Source organism: Panthera pardus, unplaced genomic scaffold, assembly GCF_024362965.1.
Source record: "Panthera pardus isolate Hobbes unplaced genomic scaffold, ASM2436296v1 HiC_scaffold_2, whole genome shotgun sequence".
NCBI classification, from domain to species: Eukaryota; Metazoa; Chordata; class Mammalia; order Carnivora; family Felidae; genus Panthera; species Panthera pardus.
Window position 1 is genome coordinate 121,664,056 of NW_026526765.1, and position 20,118 is coordinate 121,684,173.

The 20,118-nt window shown below is 40.7% G+C and overlaps 1 protein-coding gene across 1 annotated transcript; it reads left to right on the forward strand.

The window, feature by feature from the left end:
- Positions 1–838: 838 nt before the first annotated feature.
- On the forward strand, positions 839–2,358 carry LOC109252098 (mitochondrial ornithine transporter 1-like). The gene has a single exon (XM_019424247.2). The coding sequence runs from the start codon at positions 968–970 to the stop codon at positions 1,871–1,873; it is 906 nt and encodes a 301-aa protein (XP_019279792.1). The 5' UTR covers positions 839–967; the 3' UTR covers positions 1,874–2,358.
- Positions 2,359–20,118: the final 17,760 nt, after the last annotated feature.

Sequence of the window (20,118 nt, forward strand, 5' to 3'; positions counted from 1 at the left end):
CAAAACCGCACCTTGCCTTGGAAGCCAGTCCTGTTGGCATTTGTATCCCAAACGTCCGCTGCTGTGCTCTAGAGAGCGCTGGAACCACACAGCTCTTTTCTATCAACTTTCTTAGCAACACATAAATACCTGTTTTCCAAGCCAATTGTAAAAACGCTGTATCCTACCTCCGAAAATGATGAGGACTCTGGGCCACCGGTTTCCAGGACTTCAGCCCCAGATCCTGAGCGATGTTGCCATAAAAATAGCCATTCTCCAGCCGGCACCGCGGAGCGGATCTGCTCGCGTTAGGCTTCCTCTCCCACCGTCACCGGGGCGTCCCCAGTCGAGGGAAGACCAGGACCCAGAGAGGTGCGGCGGCGCCTCACCCTGCGGCAGAGCCGCCATTCCAGTTTTCTGATCAAAAGCAGCCACCGACTGTCATGTAAAAAACCCCAAGTAGTTTATCTTCTCTGTTTGAAACCTCTGTGTCTTTAGATTTGACCCTTTGACTCCAGGCTCGACCAACAGGAGCATATCCCCTTTTATTTTGCCTAGTAAGAAATGTGGGGAGTAGGTGGGAACCTAGCCGAAGGGGAAAGCACTAACATCGGCGCCTATTGTCTCTGGCCTTAAATGAAAGAATTTATAAAGTAGCTTTCAATCTCTGTGTTACAATTCATTAAAAGTGTGTACCGAGACCTCGTCCCCGGCGGGCGGGTGCGGGGAGGGCCGGGCGGATGGGGGCGGGGCGGGGATGGGGGTGGGGCGGGCGCTGCGGGCAGCAGGGCACGCTGGAGGGTCTCGCGCACGCCGGCAAGCCGGGGGTTATTTCTGTGCGCGGGAGCGCGTCCCGAGGCTTCTCTTGGGGTTAAGCGGCTTCTCCCCAGGAGGAGGGAGAGTGGAGAATGGGCGTCTGGGTGTGGGACGCCTGCCCTGAGCTCCAGAGAGTTGCTTCCCACGGAGACCAGCGGAAGAGTGGGCGAACATGAAGTCCAATCCTGCCATCCAAGCCACCATCGACCTCACAGCGGGCGCCATAGGGGGCACAGCATGTGTCCTGACTGGGCAGCCTTTCGACACAGTGAAAGTGAAGATGCAGACGTTCCCCGGCCTGTACAAGAGCTTCACCGACTGCTGCCTGAAGACGTACTCCCAAGTGGGTTTCCGCGGCTTCTACAAGGGGACTGGCCCAGCGCTGATTGCCTACGTCGCCGAGAACTCTGTCCTCTTCATGTGCTATGGCTTCTGCCAACAGCTTGTGAAGAAAGTAGTTGGATTGGACAAACAGGAGAAGCTGAGTGAACTGCAGACCGCAACTGCGGGGTCCTTCGCCTCCGTGTTTGCTGCGCTGGCCCTGTGCCCCACTGAGCTTGTGAAGTGCCGGCTACAGACCATGTACGAAATGGAAATGTCAGGGAAAATAACAAAAAGCCAGAACACAGTCTGGTCCGTCGTGAAGAGTATCCTTAGAAAGGATGGCTTCTTGGGCTTCTACCACGGACTTTCGAGCACTCTACTTCAAGAAGTACCGGGCTATTTCTTCTTCTTTGGTGGCTATGAACTGAGTCGATCATTTTTTGCCTCAGGGAGATCAAAAGACGAACTAGGCCCTGTCCCTTTGATGCTAAGTGGTGGAATTGCTGGAATTTGCCTTTGGCTTGTCATATACCCAGTGGATTGTATCAAATCCAGAATTCAGGTTCTTTCCATGTCTGGAAAACAGGCTGGATTTATGGGAACTCTTGTAAGTATTGTGGAAAATGAAGGAATAGCAGCCTTATATTCTGGAATGAAAGCTACTATGATTCGAGCATTCCCTGCCAATGGATCACTATTTTTAGCTTATGAATATAGCAGGAGGATGATGATGAGCCAGTTTGAAGCATATTGAAGTGTCTTGGTGAACTGGATCTAAGTAAATGCCTTAGAGGACTATAGTTTATCTCTGGTTTCATGGAGTACTGGACCAATGTGGAATTATTTTTTACTTCATGGGAATTTTGTTTTTGTCTTCCCTTCTTCTACCCTAAACTTTATGGAAGATCTTCTATTTTACATCATATAATTTCTACCCATAATTGTATTAAAATAGAAGATGACTGCTCTTGTGTTTGGTGGGATATACAGAGTGAGCTGGTGGTCTGTGAACCTGTTCTGAATGCTAAATCTAGTTATATCACGGCTGTTGCATAAACCTGTACATGTACATGCAGTTTAGTTGGTTATCTGTTGTGAGTAAAACAGTTTGGTCCCATGTTTAATGTCATATCAGCAGAAAGAGGTAACCATGTTTCATGAAGATGATCATAAATGATAGCTTAACCCATTCTGCTTAACATGTTCTCTATACTAGGCAATTAAAGTTTTTAAAAAGTTTTTGTGTGGTGCTTGAAACCCCAAATACCCACCTAGATTTTTAAGAGGACAACATACTTGCATACTGATGTGGCTTCCACATTGTTGAGTACAATTTCAGAGTAAGCATCCTGCAATTTCTCTATTCTTAAAATAGTGGCATTCACTTTCAAAGTGGGATCATATTCGGCACTCTTAGTTAGGTGTAGCCTACAGCATCAGGACTTGGGGAAGTAGTGCAGCCTTCATCTGTACCAACTTTCCCTCTTTTTCCCTCCCAAAGAGCTTCCCCTCTGCTGGGCTTTAGATTGAGGGACGGATTAATGGAATGGGGCTATTGAAGCACTTTGGACCATTCATTGTCCTCTCTGCCTCCAACAGTCAGAAACCCTTCCAGGGAACATAGAGCACCAAAGCCAAGGGATCCTTTGCTCATTGTTTGGCGAGCAAGTAGATGAAGTTCTCTCCTCACAGGAAAAACCAAACAGAACTTAATACTTGCACTCCACAGTAAATAATGCTAGGGCTGACACATCCTGAAATCTCCCTCAGGATCTATAACTCCTTGTCATTCTTTTACAATGTTGGAACCTTCTAAATTTGATATTGGCCATCAGGGAAATTTATTGATGACTGTATATGGGGTGTAACTTTATAAAGCAATGAAACATGAGAAAAGCAATTTATTAAACTATATCATATGTATGTGTAAAGCACTGATAAAAGAAAAACCCAGAAAACAAAAAAACAAAACATACTTCATCTGATCCACACAGACTTGTAGATGAGCAACTGTTCTTTGGCCATACGGTATAGGGGGTCATTCTTGTTACAACCAAAGTAAGCCTCATTATTCCTTGCTGCTCAAAGACAAGCAGAATTTCTGTCAATAAAAACTGTTTTTAAACAGCCTGGAAAGCTGAAAGCAAGCCAGCTACCAGTCTTAGTAGTAGTCCACACCATGTGTATCTATCACCATTGGAAATTTTGTGTGGAATCTCCAGTTCCCCTTAGCTTTTTGCTATCTGTGAAGCTTCTATAGTAACTCTAGGCATAGTCCCAGAAACAAGAGGGTCAGAGAAATGAGATGTTGACAAATGGGGATTGCGGCAGACGTTTGGGGAGGGAAAACTCAGTGTTGGGTTTGGTGTGCTGGAGAGCAATGGTTGGTCTTCCATTTGCTTTTTCTTTAAAAGAAAACCACTTTTCTACTTAAAAAAAATTTTTAATGTGTATTTTTTTTATTTAAAAAAATTTTTTAACGTTTATTTATTTTTGAGACAGAGAGAGACAGAACATGAACAGGGGAGGGGCAGAGAGAGAGGGAGACACAGAATCTGAAACGGGCTCCAGGCTCTGAGCTGTCAGCACAGAGCCCGATGCGGGACTCGAACTCACGGACCGTGAGATCATGACCTGAGCTGGAGTTGGACGCTTAACCCACTGAGCCACCCAGGCGCCCCTTTAATGTTTATTTTTGAGAGAGACAGAGTGTGAGAGGGGGAGGAGCAGAAAGACAGAGGGACATAAGAATCTGAAGCAGGCTCCAGTCTCTGAGCTGTCAGTACAGAGCCCGACGAGGGGCTTGAACTCACGGATCATGAGATCATGACCTGAACTGAAGTTGGATACTTAACCGACCGAGCCATCCTGGTGCCCCAAACCATTTTTCTACTTTACTTTTGAGTTACTTATACATTTATGTTCTTTTTTTTATAGTGATAATGATAGGTCTTTAATAGCTGTCCTTTCAAGTCTTCAATTGTTTTTTTTTCTTTTTTCTTTTAATTTTCTTTTTTATTTTTTAAATTTACATCCAAATTAGTTAGCATATAGTGTAACGATTTCAGGAGTAGATTCCTTAGTGCCCCTTACCCATTTAGCCCATCCCCCCTCCCACAACCCCTCCAGGAATCCTCAGTTTGTTCTCCATATTTATGAGTCTCTTCTGTTTTGTCCCCCTCCCTGTTTTTATATTATTTTTGTTTCCCTTCCCTTAGGTTCATCTGTTTTGTCTCTTAAAGTCCTCATATGAGTGAAGTAATATGGTTTTTGTCTTTCTCTGACTAATTTCACTTAGCATAATACCCTTCGGCTCCATCCATGTAGTTGCAAATGGCAAGATTTCATTCCTTTTGATGGCCGAGTAATACTCCATTGCATATATATACCACATCTTCTTTATCCATTCATCCATCGATGGACGTTTGGGCTCTTTTCCTACTTTGGCTATTGTTGATAGTGCTGCTATAAACATGGGGGTGCATGTCTCCCTTCAAAACAGCACACCTGTATCCCGTGGATAAATGCCTAGTAGTGAAATTCCTGGGTCATTAGGGTAGTTCTGTTTTTAGTTTTTTGAGGAACCTCCATGCTGTTTTCCAGAATGGCTGGACAAGCTTGCATTCCCACATTTATGTTCTACATTTCATACTTAAATGGTCAGTAGCTTAGTGGAACTTCATCCAAACAGACCTGGATTAAGGAAGAAGAGAGAGCAGAACGGGCTTCCAGCAGGAAGTGAATGTCTTCAGAGTCCACAGGCCCCCTGCCCAGCACTTGTGAGCTTGTCTCACTCCTGTTGTTGGCATACCTTTCTACGTGTTGTCTATCAAAGGTTTAACAATATCTTCAAAAGAAATAGTTTTCAAAAGAAATAGGTCATGATCTTACAGTGCCTGAGTTCAAGCCCCATGTTGAGCTCTGTGCTGACAGTGCAGAGCCTTCTTGGGATTCTCTATCTCCCTTTCTGTCCCAACCCTCAAAATAAATAAACTTATTTTTTACATTTTATTTATTTTTGATAGACAGAGAGAGAGCACAAGTGAGGGAGGGGCAGTGAGAGTTGGAGACACAGAATCCGAAGCAGGCTCCAGGCTCCCAGCTGTCAGCACAGAGCCAGACACGGGGCTCGAACTCACAAACCATGAGATCATGACCTGAGCTGAAGTTGGTCGCTTAACTGACTGAGCCACCCAGGCGCCCCAAAATAAGTAAATTTAAAAAAAATAGTTTGAGGCAGCTAAGGAAGATCAAATTCTAAGTCAGGAGAATTTTTTTCCACTCAATTTGCTTAACTTATGATTTGATATTTGGGTACAATTTGTATAATTTTAGATCTGTACTCCAGACAAAGATAAGGTAACTTGAGATAATGTGTTTAGAGAAATTTGGAGTTTTATATTATTAAATTATTTACCTAATTAAAAATATTTAATTCACATCATTTATAATGTACCATATTTACCTCTGGGTATTCAGACATTAATGTATTTGGTTTCTATCCTCAAGGATCTGATGGTTTAGATGTTTGTTTTACAGTTAGAAGAATGATATTCTAGAATAAAATTTAAAAAAAAATTTTTTTAGTGTTTATTTGAGAGAGAGAGAGAGAGAGAACGTGAGCAGGGGAGGGGCAGAGAGAGAGGGAGGCACAGAATCCAAAGCAGGCTGCAGGTTCTGAACTGCCAGCACAGAGCCCAATGCGGGGCTCGAGCCCATGAGCCATGAGATCATGACCTGAGCTAAAGTTGGATGCTTAACTGACTGAGCCACCCAGGCGCCCTTAGAATAAAATTTTATATGAAAAAGTAGAATCTAGGGGTTCCTGTGTAGCTCAGTGGGTTAAGCATCTGACTTCAGCTCAGGTCGTGATCTCTCAATTCTTGAGTTGGAGCCCTGTATCAGGCTGTCTGCTGTCAGCGCAGAGCCCACTTCAAATCCTCTGTCCCCCTCTCTGTCCCTCCCTTGCTCATGCTCTCTTTCTCTCTCAAAAATAAATAAACATTAAAAAAGGTAGAATCCAAATTGTATGTGTGTGTAAAATGAGTGATGGGATCTCTGAATTTGAGGAGCTGCCTCTTTCCCTTAGTTGTGTTTTGTTTTTGTATTGTTGGGTTTTTTGTATTCCTTAAATTGGTGCATGGTATTTCTTTTTCTCCATAGTTTTATTGAGATTTAATTGACAGATAACATTGTGTAAGTTAAGGTTTACAATGTGATGATTTGACATATGTATATCTTGTGAAATGATTACCACAATTAGGTTTGTTAACACATCCATCACCTCACAGTTACCATTTATTTGTGTGTGTAGTGAGACGGTTATTTATCTCTAAGATGTAAATTGTCAAATCCGTTGTTCTGATGCCTAGTCTTATTTTAAACTTCACTTTGACATAACGTAATTTAATCCTCATCTTTGAAAAATCTTTTCTGATATTTATTATACCTTTTGGTATACTGTCAGAGCCAGATGGTCTGCATCTTGCAATGCTACAGTGATGTTGTAGCTAGAAATTCATTCTTTGTCTAGCTTTCATGGGATACCAAGCTGTAGCAATTGTTCAGTATATGTGATACCTCAGAAGGACCATATCTGGCAATGGAGCATCAAAGCTGATATTTTGTTTGAACAAGAAAAATTTTTTGAACAATTTTCTTGTTCAAACAAGAAAATATCTCCAAGTTGCTGAATTTGAAAGAAAAATAGGTTCTTTTTTTTTGGCCCAGGGTTCTAAAGACAAGTGATGATACTTCTAGGAAGTAGTTGTGTACATAAAATACTCACAGGAGATTTTTGCTCAAATTCAGAAAGTACCCTCTATCTGGAGTCTGCATTTCCAACTTGAGCACCATTGAAAGCCTGTAACTCTCTAGTCTCTCTGGTCTGTCCAGATTCATGTGGAATGGCCCGGAAGTGTGGCCTGCTTCATGTGCTGCACCATCCACAGTGTTCTCAGCTCCCTCCTGATGCCAACGATTACTCTTTGTCAATGTTGTTTAAGAGGTAGATTAGCATCTTCCTGTGTCCTGACCTTTTTCAGGTTGATGGTGGTCAACTGATGACTGGTTCACTGCATCAGGCTTAATGGCTTTTTTGAAAACAGTACAAAACATTTGGTATTACTGGCTTTGAATCTGTATCTTGAGGTGAAAAACTCCACAGTGGGTAAACAGTTTTATAGAAATAGATGTCTGTTAACAATCCTGCACATTCAGGGGGTGGGAGGATTTCCCCAGAAAAGGTATTATGTCTGCCAAGGGGAAGCCAGATTGTTGTCTTTTTTTTTTTTAAGTTTATTTATTTATTTTGAGAGACAGCACAAGTGGGGGAGGACCAGAGGGAGAATCTCAAGCAGACTTCACACTGCCAGCATGTAGCCTGATGTGGGGCTCAAATCCACAAACTGTAAGATCATGACCTGAGCCAAAATCAAGAGTTGGGTGCTCAACCAAGTCATCCAGGCACCCCAGATGGTTGTCTTTATAATGAGTAGTTCTACTGCAGCCTAAAGTCGTTTCATTAGGTTCTCATCAGCCACCTGGACTCTTGGCAGGCCTTAACTAGGGCAACCTTCCGTGTACCTTCTTTTCTGTTAAAAGACAAATGGCTCTTTGGCGCATTCAGAGGAAAGGCTTCTTTCTGCCTTTGGAGAAATGGCTTACTCTTCTCTAGGCAGCACTCTGGGTTCCCAATCTAGTTCTTGGAGATGTTGCCCACAAAAAAGCTTCCTTGTGTCCTTGAAACCAGACATAAGAATATTCTCAGACTCAGGTGCCCAGTGGGTCATCAAGAAGCTGCACAGCAGAGTTAGTCTTCAGCTCTTAATGTGGAGACTACCATGGTGCTATTCCTGTCTTCTGTAATACAGGAAGGCCCCTGGGTTTCTGGGCTTTGTGTCCTTGAGGGAAGGCTTGGTTGAAGTTAAATATTTTAGCAAGAATACTTCATTGTTAATTCCATGTGCTTATGTTCTATCACATATGCAGTATTTTTTTTAAATCTAGTTAGAACTCAAGTTCACAGAATTGGATTATAATAAACTGTCATCATTAGTCCATATATGACCTACATTATTTATCTATTTATACATCCAATATCATCTATCTATTTCTCTGTCTAGTTATAAATCTAAATAGTAATGGGAATTTATAAACATAGCACCTCCCCCAAATGCTAGGGACTTGGTAATAATCTACATCTAACCATATACATGGTCCCTCATACCTGTCCCCACCTTCACCAAATGAAGATAATCATCATCCCGAATTCTATGTACATCATTCTTTGCTCTTTTGAATATGCTTTTAGTGTATTATATATTACTCCCCTGTATAGATTTTTCATTTAGTTGTTTTAAACTTTATAGTAAAGGTAAAAATACTGTATGTAATACTTTGCTACTTATTTTTCCACTTAATATTTATTCTTAAAATCCAATAATGTTGTGTTACTGTAATCCATTTATTTTGGCTACTGTAAAACATTCCATTTTGTGAGTCTACCATCATTTACTCATTAGTTGGTGGGCATATGGATTGTTTCCTGATATTTTCTCTTGTGCACACAGCTAATATAAATATTCTTATAGCTCTTTTTTTTATTTAAAAAAATTTTTTACGTTTATTTATTTTTGATAGAGAGAGACAGAGCACAAGTGGGAGAGGGGCAGAGAGAGAAGGAAACACAGAATTGGAAGCAGGCTCCAAGCTCTGAGCTGTCAGCCACAGAGCCCGATGCGGGGCTCAAACCCCCAAACCACGAGATCATGACCTGAGCCAAAGTCAGACACTCATCTGACTGAGCCACCCAGGCGCCCCTCTCATATATACCTCTTGATGTAAATGTGCAAGAGTTTCTCTTGGATATATAACTGGGAATAGAAATTATAGAACTCTCAGGCATTTATTTAGGAGTAATTATGCAATTTAGTAGATAATGCCTGGCTTGTACCTTATCGTATCTTCTATTTTTATTGAGGTTTAGTTGACATGTAACATGTTAGTTTCAGAGGTACAACATAATGATTCAATATTTGTATGTATTATGGAATGAAATGAAATGATCCCCACAATAAGTCTAGTTATCATCCAACCACCATACATAGTTATATTTTTCTTGAGATGAAAAATGTTAAGATCTGGTCTCTTAGAAACTTTTAAATGTACAATACAGTAGTATCAACTATAGTCACCATGCTGTACATTACATTCTCAGGACTTGTCCTTTTTACATCTTTAAGATGTCTATTGGTGAGTCCAAGTCCTTGATTTTAATACAAATTTATTAATCTTTTATTCCAGGGCCAGTATCTTTGTAAACAATTTTTTTAACATTTATTTATTATTGAGAGACAGAGAGACACAGAGCGTGAGCAGGGGAGGGGTAGACAGAGGGGGAAACACAGAATCTGAAGCAGGCTCCAGGCTCTGTCAGCACAGAGCCTGACACGGGGCCACTGTAAGGTCTGTTTACCCTGAGAAGAGGAACTGTCCATCTCCCTCTAGAAATGCCAAGTGGAACAGCCCAGATGAAGCTACTTATACACTTCACATGCAAACTGTGTGGGATTGGCTTTATGATGACGGCGATACTCGCCCACTGAATATGCCCATCACCTAGATCATTGTAAATGCTGTATTTAGGGCAGGCCCTTTCACATGGGCATCCCATATTACCTTATTGTTGCAAAACCAAAAAACAGTTTGGGATGCCTAATTGAATTTTCTGTCTCAGCTTCTCCCTAAGAGTCTTCTACATGCTAATAAAAACATTAAATTAGGGGTGCCTGGGTGGCTTGGTCGGTTAAGCGTCCGACTTCGGCTCAGGTCATGATCTCACGGTCCGTGAGTTTGAGCCCCGCGTCGGGCTCTGTGCTGACAGCTCAGAGCCTGGAGCCTGTTTCAGATTCTGTGTCTCCCTCTCTCTCTGCCCCTCCCCTGTTCATGCTCTGTCTCTCTCTGTCTCAAAAATAAATAAATGTTAAAAAAATTTAAAAAAAAAAAACAAAAAAACATTAAATTAATTAACAAGAGATTGGGGAGAGGCCAGGGGAGAGACAAAGTACTCTTCCCAAAAAAGGTGGAAATTTTTAAATGGTTATTAAGGAATAGATGAATAGAATGAATGTTTATAGGAACAAAATAAAGAGGAAACAAAAAGGAGGGAGCCATAGGACTTGTCCTAGCAGGGTGGAAATCTTTAGATGACTACTTAAAAATGGGGTAAGTAAAATGGACACTGATTGCATTAAACAAAGGTTTTAATACAGCACTACCTAAGGTTGGGCAGGCCAAAGGGACTTCCTCGTTGGCCTCCCAACATTAAAGGACCCCCAAACAAGTCTAACTCTCTTTACTCCTGTTTGAAGACATGTAAAAAGTCAGAAGGTAGAGATTACAATGAGAAACTTAACCAGAAATCCCTTGGGGACATTGCTTAGGCAGATTAATCAAGATAAAGACTGACAAAAGAGCCAGCATCCCATGACTTGGCCTCTCACAGGGGACCCAAAGCCTTTTGCACAAGAGTGGTTAAAATGGTCAGGGGGTGAAGAAGAGAAGTTTCCAGGACTCCTTGATATGGAAGTCCCACATAATGTGGTACCAAAGCCCACTGGTGAAGCCATGATTTGGGCTACAATTAGGTTGAGATTACCTAAAACCTTAATGGTTGGTCGGATTATGAAAGACAGAATGTTTAAGCAAGTATTATGTAAAGATGTTGTGTTGGGGCACCTGGGTGACTCAGTCAGCTAAGTGTCCGACTTCAGCTCAGGTCATGATTTCATGGCTTGTGAGTTTGAGCCCCACATTGGGCTCTGGGCTGACAGCTGAGAGCCTAGAGCCTGCTTCGAATTCTGTGTCTCCCTCTCTCTCTCTTCCCCTTCCCTGCTCGCTCTCTGTCTCTCTGTCTCTCTCTCTCTCTCTGTCAAAAATAAACGTTAAAAATTTTTTTTTAAAAAAGAGGTTGTGTCAACTTTACTGAATATTTTATATGGGAATGGATGTTCTATACGGCTGAGGAACTCTTCCTCTACCTAGTATAGTAAAATCAAAACCTGTGGCTAATATCCCAATAGAGGCTACAGTGAGGAACATATGAGTTGATAGAATTATGGTAAAATTTTGTAGAATTGGTATCTTTGAACAAGCTATACATGAAGAGGTTGTGTCTTTTTTACCTGATTGTACTTGGGCTACAGACATTGTATCTGACTGGGGAACATTTCTCCTACTTAGTATTATAAAACAGAAGACATGTAAATCAGCTCTCTTCAAGTAAGGCTAATTGGACATGCTAAATGAGAACTAGTAAGATTGCCTGAGCCACACAGTGTGGAATGGAAGCTAGAGTACTAGTAGGGACAAATTCTCTCTGTCGATAGCCCTATGTGGTAGGAACCTCGTCTGGGACTTAAGACAAAAGCCTGTGAGTGCTTCCCAGTAATGACTATGGTGACTTTGGACAAGAGAATTTCCATTTGACAGGTATTTGCTACCTTGCTATCAGATGTTAACCAAAGCTATCCTGATTACTGCAGGACATAGGAGGTTCTTGAAACCTGAAATACCCATAACGTCTAGAGTGATATTGAAAAACACTCTAATGAAGACCTCAATGCCCAGACAAGTTCTATAATAAAATGGAAGTGATTTACTTAGGATCATGCTGCCTGGGGAGTACAGGAGATATTTACAAGTAGGAGCCTCTTTTCCCCTAGGACTGACTCTGGAATTTCATAAGGACTTTCTGCATTCTACTATCACACGGCAGTGCTCTATAAAGAGCACTCGACTAACCAACAAAAAGTTGCTTGGTTTATGGATGACAGTTCCAAGGTGAATGGACAAATATCCTGTTTGAAAGGCTAATACCCTGATAAGGTGGTCACCTGAGTCCATGAAATAAGTGGATATTAGGGCAATGTAGAGAAGGGATGAATCTAGACATATTCCTCTTGCACCCACTGAGACACAAAATGCCAGTAAAGACTGTTCTGACTGTCCACAAAAGACACAGAGACTACAGGTGGCTATATGGCAGATTCCCTGGTGGGAAATCCTTGAACATAACTGGCAAGTCAAGCTGATACTGGTAGCTCCAGGGGGCTACAAATGGGTGCTGACAGGAATAGATATGGACAATGGACTAGGCTTGGCTTACCTGGTGGTAGATGCAAATGCTCAGAGTGTTATGAAAGAACCAGAACAGAAAATACTGCACCAATTTAGACAACTGACCATCATTTCTTCAAACCAAAGAAAAAAATTGGTTGTCTAAAATAGGGGCAGATAAAAGCAGGAAGATCTGGCTTACATGCCTTCACAGGTGTGTCTAAAGGACTGTCCCTACTGGCTAGATTTCTCTTGTTTTTCTGATGGCTCTGGGGAAGAGGGAGTAGGGGAGGTGCTGCCATACTTTTGTCCCCGTATCACCTCAACTATTTTTTCCCTGCTTGATACAGTAGTCATAGGACCAGGTCTGCAACTACAAGGTCTGGAATCAGGGATAATTCCTAAGCAAGAAACTGTAATTATGTTTTTAACCTTTATGTTAGAATTCCTAAGGGCCTGCTCAGCCAGGATGTACCTTCACCCCGCCTGGAAAAATTGCGGTTAACAGTGAATGCAGCTATATTGCTGGTGGTATATATAGCCCCCTCATTCTGCAGCTCTGCAACCTTATTCTATGTGAATAGGAGTGGACTCAAAGGGAAGTGTTGCTAGACTAGTATTGCTGCCTGCAATCTAGACCAGCACAGTGGCCAAATTTAATGTCCCTTCCAAGCATGGAAAATTTTGAAAATAAATGCAGAGAACAAACAATAATATCTACGACTAAAGGAATGGATAAATGGGTTATGTAATGAAGGAAATACAGTACTACACGAACACCTTGAAAGAAGCTCAGAGCAAGAGATTATATACAGACTTTCTTGTTATCAACCTTCTAATCTTTCTACTCCATGACGTATAGGCCAAATCATCAGCCACTGCTCATGAATAAATGACGTTATGAGTTGAATTATGTCTTTCCTGAGACGTTCTAACCCCTGGTACCTCAAAATACAAAGGCAACAAAGTTAAAATGCGGTCATTAGGATGGACTCCAATCCAATATGGCTGATGCCCTTATAAAAAGGGGAACTTTGGACACAGACACAAATGGAGTGAAGACTGTGTAAAGATACAAAGGGAGAAGAATTCCACCTACAAGTCCAGGAAAGGGACCCAAAACAGATTCTTCCCCCTGAGGCTTCACAAGGAACCAACCTTGCTAACATTTTAATTTCAGACCTCCAGCTTCCAAAACCACAAGATGATAAAATGTCCATTATTTAAGCCATCCAGTTTGTGGTACTTTGGTATGGCAGCCCTAGAAAACTAATACAAATGCAAATCTATACCTCTAGGGGCACCTGGGTGGCTCATTCCATTAGGCATCCAACTCTTAACTTTGGCACAGGTCATGATCTCACAGTTTGTCAGTTTGAGCCCCACATCAGGCTCTGCACTGACAGTGTGTGAAGACTGCTTGTGATTCTGTCTCCCTCTCTCTGTGCCCCTCACACATTTGCTATCTCTCTCTCAAAATAAATAAAAATAAACTATTAAAAATTCTATAACTCTAGCCATCTTTCTTTCCAGGAAAAGTGAACAATTTCTCTGTGCCCCTCACACATTTGCTATCTCTCTCTCAAAATAAATAAAAATAAACTATTAAAAATTCTATAACTCTAGCCATCTTTCTTTCCAGGAAAAGTGAACAATCCGTTCTATCAGTTGAAGTTCTCTCCCATGAGGGGGAGTTCACTCCCTTTCTGGGCCAGTCCTACAGGATGCAATTCTCTAGAGGTCTTATTCTGGCTTCTGCCAGATTTCTGTGTGGAAATATTCCTAGGTTAGGCTCAAATTTCCCATCTTCAGTAATTTGATCACAGGGCACTCCCACTGAGACCAGAGATGGAGGGTGAAAGAGAGGGGGTAATGCAGGAGCAATAGGTGCATTGCCAGTCTGAACTATCCACTAATGAAACATATGAAACATTTACATTCTCTAGAACTTGTCATGTATGATCTTGTATTATTCCACTTGAAGATGGAATGCTGATACACAGGAAACCAATTTTATGGTTTGATGAATCCGGTAATATCTAGTAGTCAGGGGTTCAGTCTCTACCACAGTCTAGTAACAAACCAGAAGCTGTGTTACTAAGTTGGGATCTCTAGGAAGCTGACATTGAGATAGAGTTTGAGTGTAGGGTGTCTGCTGAGAGTTCTTTGGGATTTATACCTGTGGAATTGAGGTGATGGAGGCAGGATTCAGCAGACAGTGAAGTAGGGAGTTCTGGAGCTAAAATGGCCCATTAGAGGTGTTTTGTGTTAGTCTGAAATAACCAGGTCTTCATATTTCCACCTTGATCAGTGGCTTGATGTGGCTTACCCTGGGATGGGTGTGACAGCTGAAGGATGCCCACTGATAGCGCTCCTGCCACTCCCAGACACAAGTCCTTCTCTGAAGGGGAATCTTAGTGGTGCATCTCCATGTCTTTACAGTCCACCTGCTGTGCCAGTCAGATCCTCTTCATACATATATTCAGAAGACAGCTCTTTCATGGTTCTGATGGTCCTCTTCCTGGAGGGAAACTTAAAGAGAAAGTTTAATGGGATGACCTACAGCCCCTGCTACTGAACCTGGTTTCAGGGTTAAAACTGACAATCATTTCCTCACTTCTCTACTGTCCACTTTAGGTTTCTTCCAACCCTCCACTAGCATCCCTGCTGATCTCACCAACTTACCTGGTGGTGTAATCCAGATGTTCATCCCTGAGAGATCTGAGCCATGGTCACCATGCCCTTCTCAATCTGGGATTGTTGCATATGTCCAATTACCAAAGTAAATGGCCAAAGGTGTACTAGGAGGCATCTAAGTGGGTCCATGGGGTGCCAAACATATTTTTCCTTGCCCCCCAGTATGTAATAGCAGCCCTATTTCCTCCTGATGATAAGAGTCAAGTTGGTCACTTCTCTTCTTGTCTGCTGGACCCTGGTCACATAGAATCCAAAAGATTGAGGCTACTGCTTCAGCTTACATTATATTGGGAATCTTGCTTTGTTTCCTGGTGGAAAATTTTCCCTTTAGGGACAAGGGCTTCTAACCATGCAGAGCCCAGAGTTCAGAAAAGGGAAGCACAAATTCCCTAAATTGTTTGTTAGGAGCAATGGTAACTGAGGCCATTCCTGCCATATAAAGGGTTTAGTGTTGGTCTCAACTGCTGGAAGGTTAGACATTTGGCTGTGTATGGAAGCAGCTAGATCAGCCTTGGTAAGTGAGGCACAGACACTTGCATCGTTGCCAATGTGTCCTCTTTGTTCATGTGCTCATCGTGCCAGTGGTATTCTGGCTGATGAAAAAAGCTTTCTAAAGTTCAGAGGGTATATGGGGTGCCTGGGTGGCTCAGTCAGTTGAGTGTCTCATTTTGGTTCAGGTCATGATCTCCCGGTTTGTGGGTTCAAGAGCCACGTCAGGCCCGGTGCTGACAGCTCAGAACCTGGAGCCTGCTTTGGATTCTCTATCTCCCCCTCTGTCTCTGCCCCTCCCCAACTCATGCTCTGTCTGTCTCTCTCTAAAAATAAACATTACAATTTTTTTTTTAATTTTTAAAGTTCAATGGATATATAATTTTGTCTATTTCAATGTTTAGTGACTCTTCTTGGTGGGATGCCCTCTGGTGGCCATTAACTTAGCACATAGAGGTTTTCACACTTTATGATCACTCTCACATGTCCATCAACATGCTTCTAACCCAGAGCTCCTTATACTCAATCTTCCAACTTTTCAGACGTGCAAGATTTTGTCCTCTAACACCTTTATTCAATGAAAAGGAAGCAGAGCTCTTTGTAAGGATAGTGTAATACATACTGGATCACCAATAAAAAAAAGAATAATTTTGTGACCTCTTGCTATTACCAGAAAGCAAGAAGGATGCTTTCAAAATAATGGGTTGGGTCAAAACCCAGAGAGGCCAGTTTAAGGAGTTTCCGGCTGGCCAAGTTGTGATTAATTAGTAAAAAAGAACCAATGATGTATACTTGATTAGAACAAATTAAGTCCATAAATCCATGAGTATATAAGGATACCGAAAAAAAAATGTTCATTTTCTCTTCAAATAATTAGTAGTACATTAAGTTCAATTTTTAGTTTGTTCACTGATCCTTTTGCTAATATATATGTCTATACAAGATGTCTTACAATATATATGTCTATACACGATGTCTTACAAATACGTATGTTTGCTTGCCAATTGCCAATTTCTACCAAACAGTCTGGTTCGATTTTGATTGGGATTGCATCTCTATAGAGGTCAATTTTGTAGTAATGGACATCTTAACAATTCTGAGTCCTCCAACCAGTGAACATGGCATATTTCTCCATTTATTTAAATCTTCTCAACTCTTCTTTGCAATATTTTATAATTTTCAGTGTCGAAACTTTGCACATCTTTGGTTAAATCTATTCCTATTTATTTTCTAATGTTATAGCAAATGGTAGTTTTTAACTTTTATTTTCCATTTGTTGCAGTTATATAGAAATGTAACTGATTTTCTGGGGCACCTGGGTGGCTCAGTCTGTTAAGAGGCCGACTTCGGCTCAGGCCATGATCTCGCGGTCCTTGAGTTTGAGCCCTGCATCGGGCTCTGTGCTGACAGCTCAGAGCCTGGAGCCTGTTTCAGATTCTGTGTCCCCCTTTCTCTGACCCTCCCCCGTTCATGCTCTGTCTCTGTCTCAAAAATAAATAAACGTTAAAAAAAAATTTTTAAAAAGAAATATAACTGATTTTCTATAGTATAGAAATCAACCTTATATCCTCACCCTTGCTCAGCCTACTACTCATTAGTCCCTGTAGTTTAACAATTATTTCATCTGTAAATAAACACTAATATTTTAAGTATCTGTGTCTTTTATGTATTTTTTAAAAATGTGTATTTTGAGGTGGGGGTGGGGCATAGAGAAAGGGAGAAAGAGAATCCTGTCAGCGCAGAGCAAGCTCCCGGGCTTAAGCTCACAACCAGGAGATCATGACCTGAGTTGAAATCAAGAATCAGATGCTTAACTGACTGAACCATCCAGGCACCTCAGTCTTTTATTTATTTTTCCTGTATTTTTTTAAATTTTTTTAATGTTCATTTATTTTTAACACAGAGACAGAGCATGAACAGGGGAGGGGCAGAGAGAGAGGGAGACACAGAATCTGAAGCAGGCTCCAGGCTCTGAGCCATCAGCCCAGAGCCCAACGCGGGGCTTGAACTCACGGACCGCGAGATCGTGACCTGAGCTGAAGTCGGACGCTTAACCGACTGAGCCACCCAGGCGCCCCTATTTTTCCTGTATTTTTAAATTGACTAGACCCTCCATTATAATGTTGAACAGAAGCAGTGAGAACTTACTGGCCTTGTCTCTAATATAATGGGGAAGTACTCATTATTTCACCATTAAGTATGATGTTAGTTGTAGGATTTTTGTAGATATTCTTTACCACAGTGAAGATGTTCCCATCCTCTACAGTGTTGAAAATTTCACAAAGTGCACTTTAAATTTTTCAAAGACTTTGTATGCATTTATTGAGGTGATCGCATAAATGTTCTCCTTTATGTTGCTAATACGATGAGTTACATTAATCAATTAATTTAACACATACTATGTTTATCATTTAGGATTTTATTAGTTTTGAGTAATGTAAAATTCTCACAACATGACCCACAAATCAGCAAGGTGCTTTTTTCTCTCCTGGAAGAGTCCACAAATAGTCAGTACAGGAATAGTGTAACCACTTAATACAAAAGGGGAACAAAGTTACTAATTTGTTTATGTTTATTTTTGAACTATGTGCTCACTACAGAAAATACACCTTTTACAATGTAGAGAAAAGGGAATCAGAATATTGGAAAAGTTTCAAATCATGATATCCTGAAAGGGCAGTAAGAGTAAGCAGGTTTGAGTGCATATGGAAATTCAAACAGCTGTGCATTTCTATCCATCAAAGTAGGTCTATGAAGAATAAGCTCATGGAGATGTTTGTGGAATCTACCACCTCTGAAGGAACTGAGGTTAAGTGCTTAATGATCGGCTCAGGGCTGATGTTCAACAAAGCCAATAGTCAGGAAGTCAACCTTGAAGTTTGAAACTTCTGAATGGTTCTGCATCTGTCAATCTGCTACTTCCACACCCTTTTGAGATTAATAGCTTCTTCATTTTGCATTCCAAATATCATGCATGTTCCTCTTGTCCACTTTTAACCTAAAACCATATAGGATTCTGGAAAATGTGGTTCTAAGCCTCATATAACACAATCCAGCACAATCATTATCCTTAGCTTTCATTCTCATGGTTGAAAGGGCTCCCCAACTTGAAGTGTTGTGTCCAACTTGGAAGAGCAAAACACAGAAGGTGAAATTACCAAGTCTAATGAAACCATCCTTTTTGATAACTTGGCAGTTTTTACTTATATCAACTACCCATTGACCAAAACAATTAGTTATGTACTACATTAGCTACAAAAATGCTGTAGATCTCTCAACAGTAAGAATCAATTATTTGTCCCAACAAGTACCAAAGTCAATAGCACAATGACCACATGCATTGCATATAGTGGTAATTAATTAGAAACAATAACAAAAATAATTTCAAATACACTTACATACTGAAAATACTTTACTTAAGTTCAAAGAGACTTCACAATAGAAATGATATAATACATTTTAGTGAATCATAATGCAAATAACATATCAGAAGTTGTATGATATAGCTACAAGGGTATTGGGAACAACAATTTTCATACCATAAAGGTTTATATTAGAAAATAAAAAGTAGGAATTATGAGCTAAAAAATATGAGAAATTATGAGCTTATGAGTCACTTCAAAGACGAGACACTGTTAAAGAAATTCCATATTTACAACATTTTAAAGATTTCTCCTCCAGTATGAATTTCCTTACACATAATAAAAGATGAGAGTCATTGGAAGGTTTTCCAAAATTGACGACATTCATTGCATTTCTCTCCAACGTGACTTTTCACATGCCTTTGAAGCATGAAGGTAAACTAAAGAATTTTCCACATTTTTTACAGTCTTGTATCACAGTATGAGTTCTCACTAGCTCACTAAGCAATGAGAAAAACTTCAAAGCTTTTCCACATTCTTTACATTTATATAGTTCCTCTTCTGTGTATATGTTCTCAAATATGTACTGAAGTGTTCGGAAATATACTTTTCCATATTTCTTACACTTATATGCTCTCTCTCCAATGTGAATTTTCACAAGGCTTTGAAGGAATTGGATACAAGGTAAGACTTTCCCACATTCCAAACATTAACATGGTTTCTCTCTAGTATGAGTTCTCATTACCGAACAGATGCAAAGGCAGTAGATACTACATTTCATATATTCACAGTGTTTCTCTTCCAATGTGTAATATCATATATACAGTAAATCATATACAATTATAAGGCATCTCTCCAGTGCTCATGGTTATTAAAAGGAGAGGGAAAACTAGTCTTTCCCCACATTTCTTCCATGTATAGAGTTCCTTTTTGATAGGTTTTCTCACCTGTTGAGTAAGCTTTGAGGAGTAAGTGAAGGTTTTCCTATATTCCTTACATTCATAAGGATTCCCCTCAATGTCAATCTTACATGTACAGTAAGGAATGTGGAAGAAATAAAGATTTACTCATAATCTTCTATAGTCAAAGTCATATCTTCAATATGAGTTCTCACATGTGCCTCTAGGTTGAAGGACAACTGAATATTTTCCCACATTTTTCACATTCATAGTATTTGTCTTCATTGAGAAAGCATTCTTCTAAGAGATGAAAAAAATGGAAGACTTTTTCACATTATATGAAATAAAGCTTATTTCCACCATGAGTTTTACATGTACAACAATGGATGAAGAATGAATAATGGTTTTCCTACATTTTGTGTATTCTTTTCCAA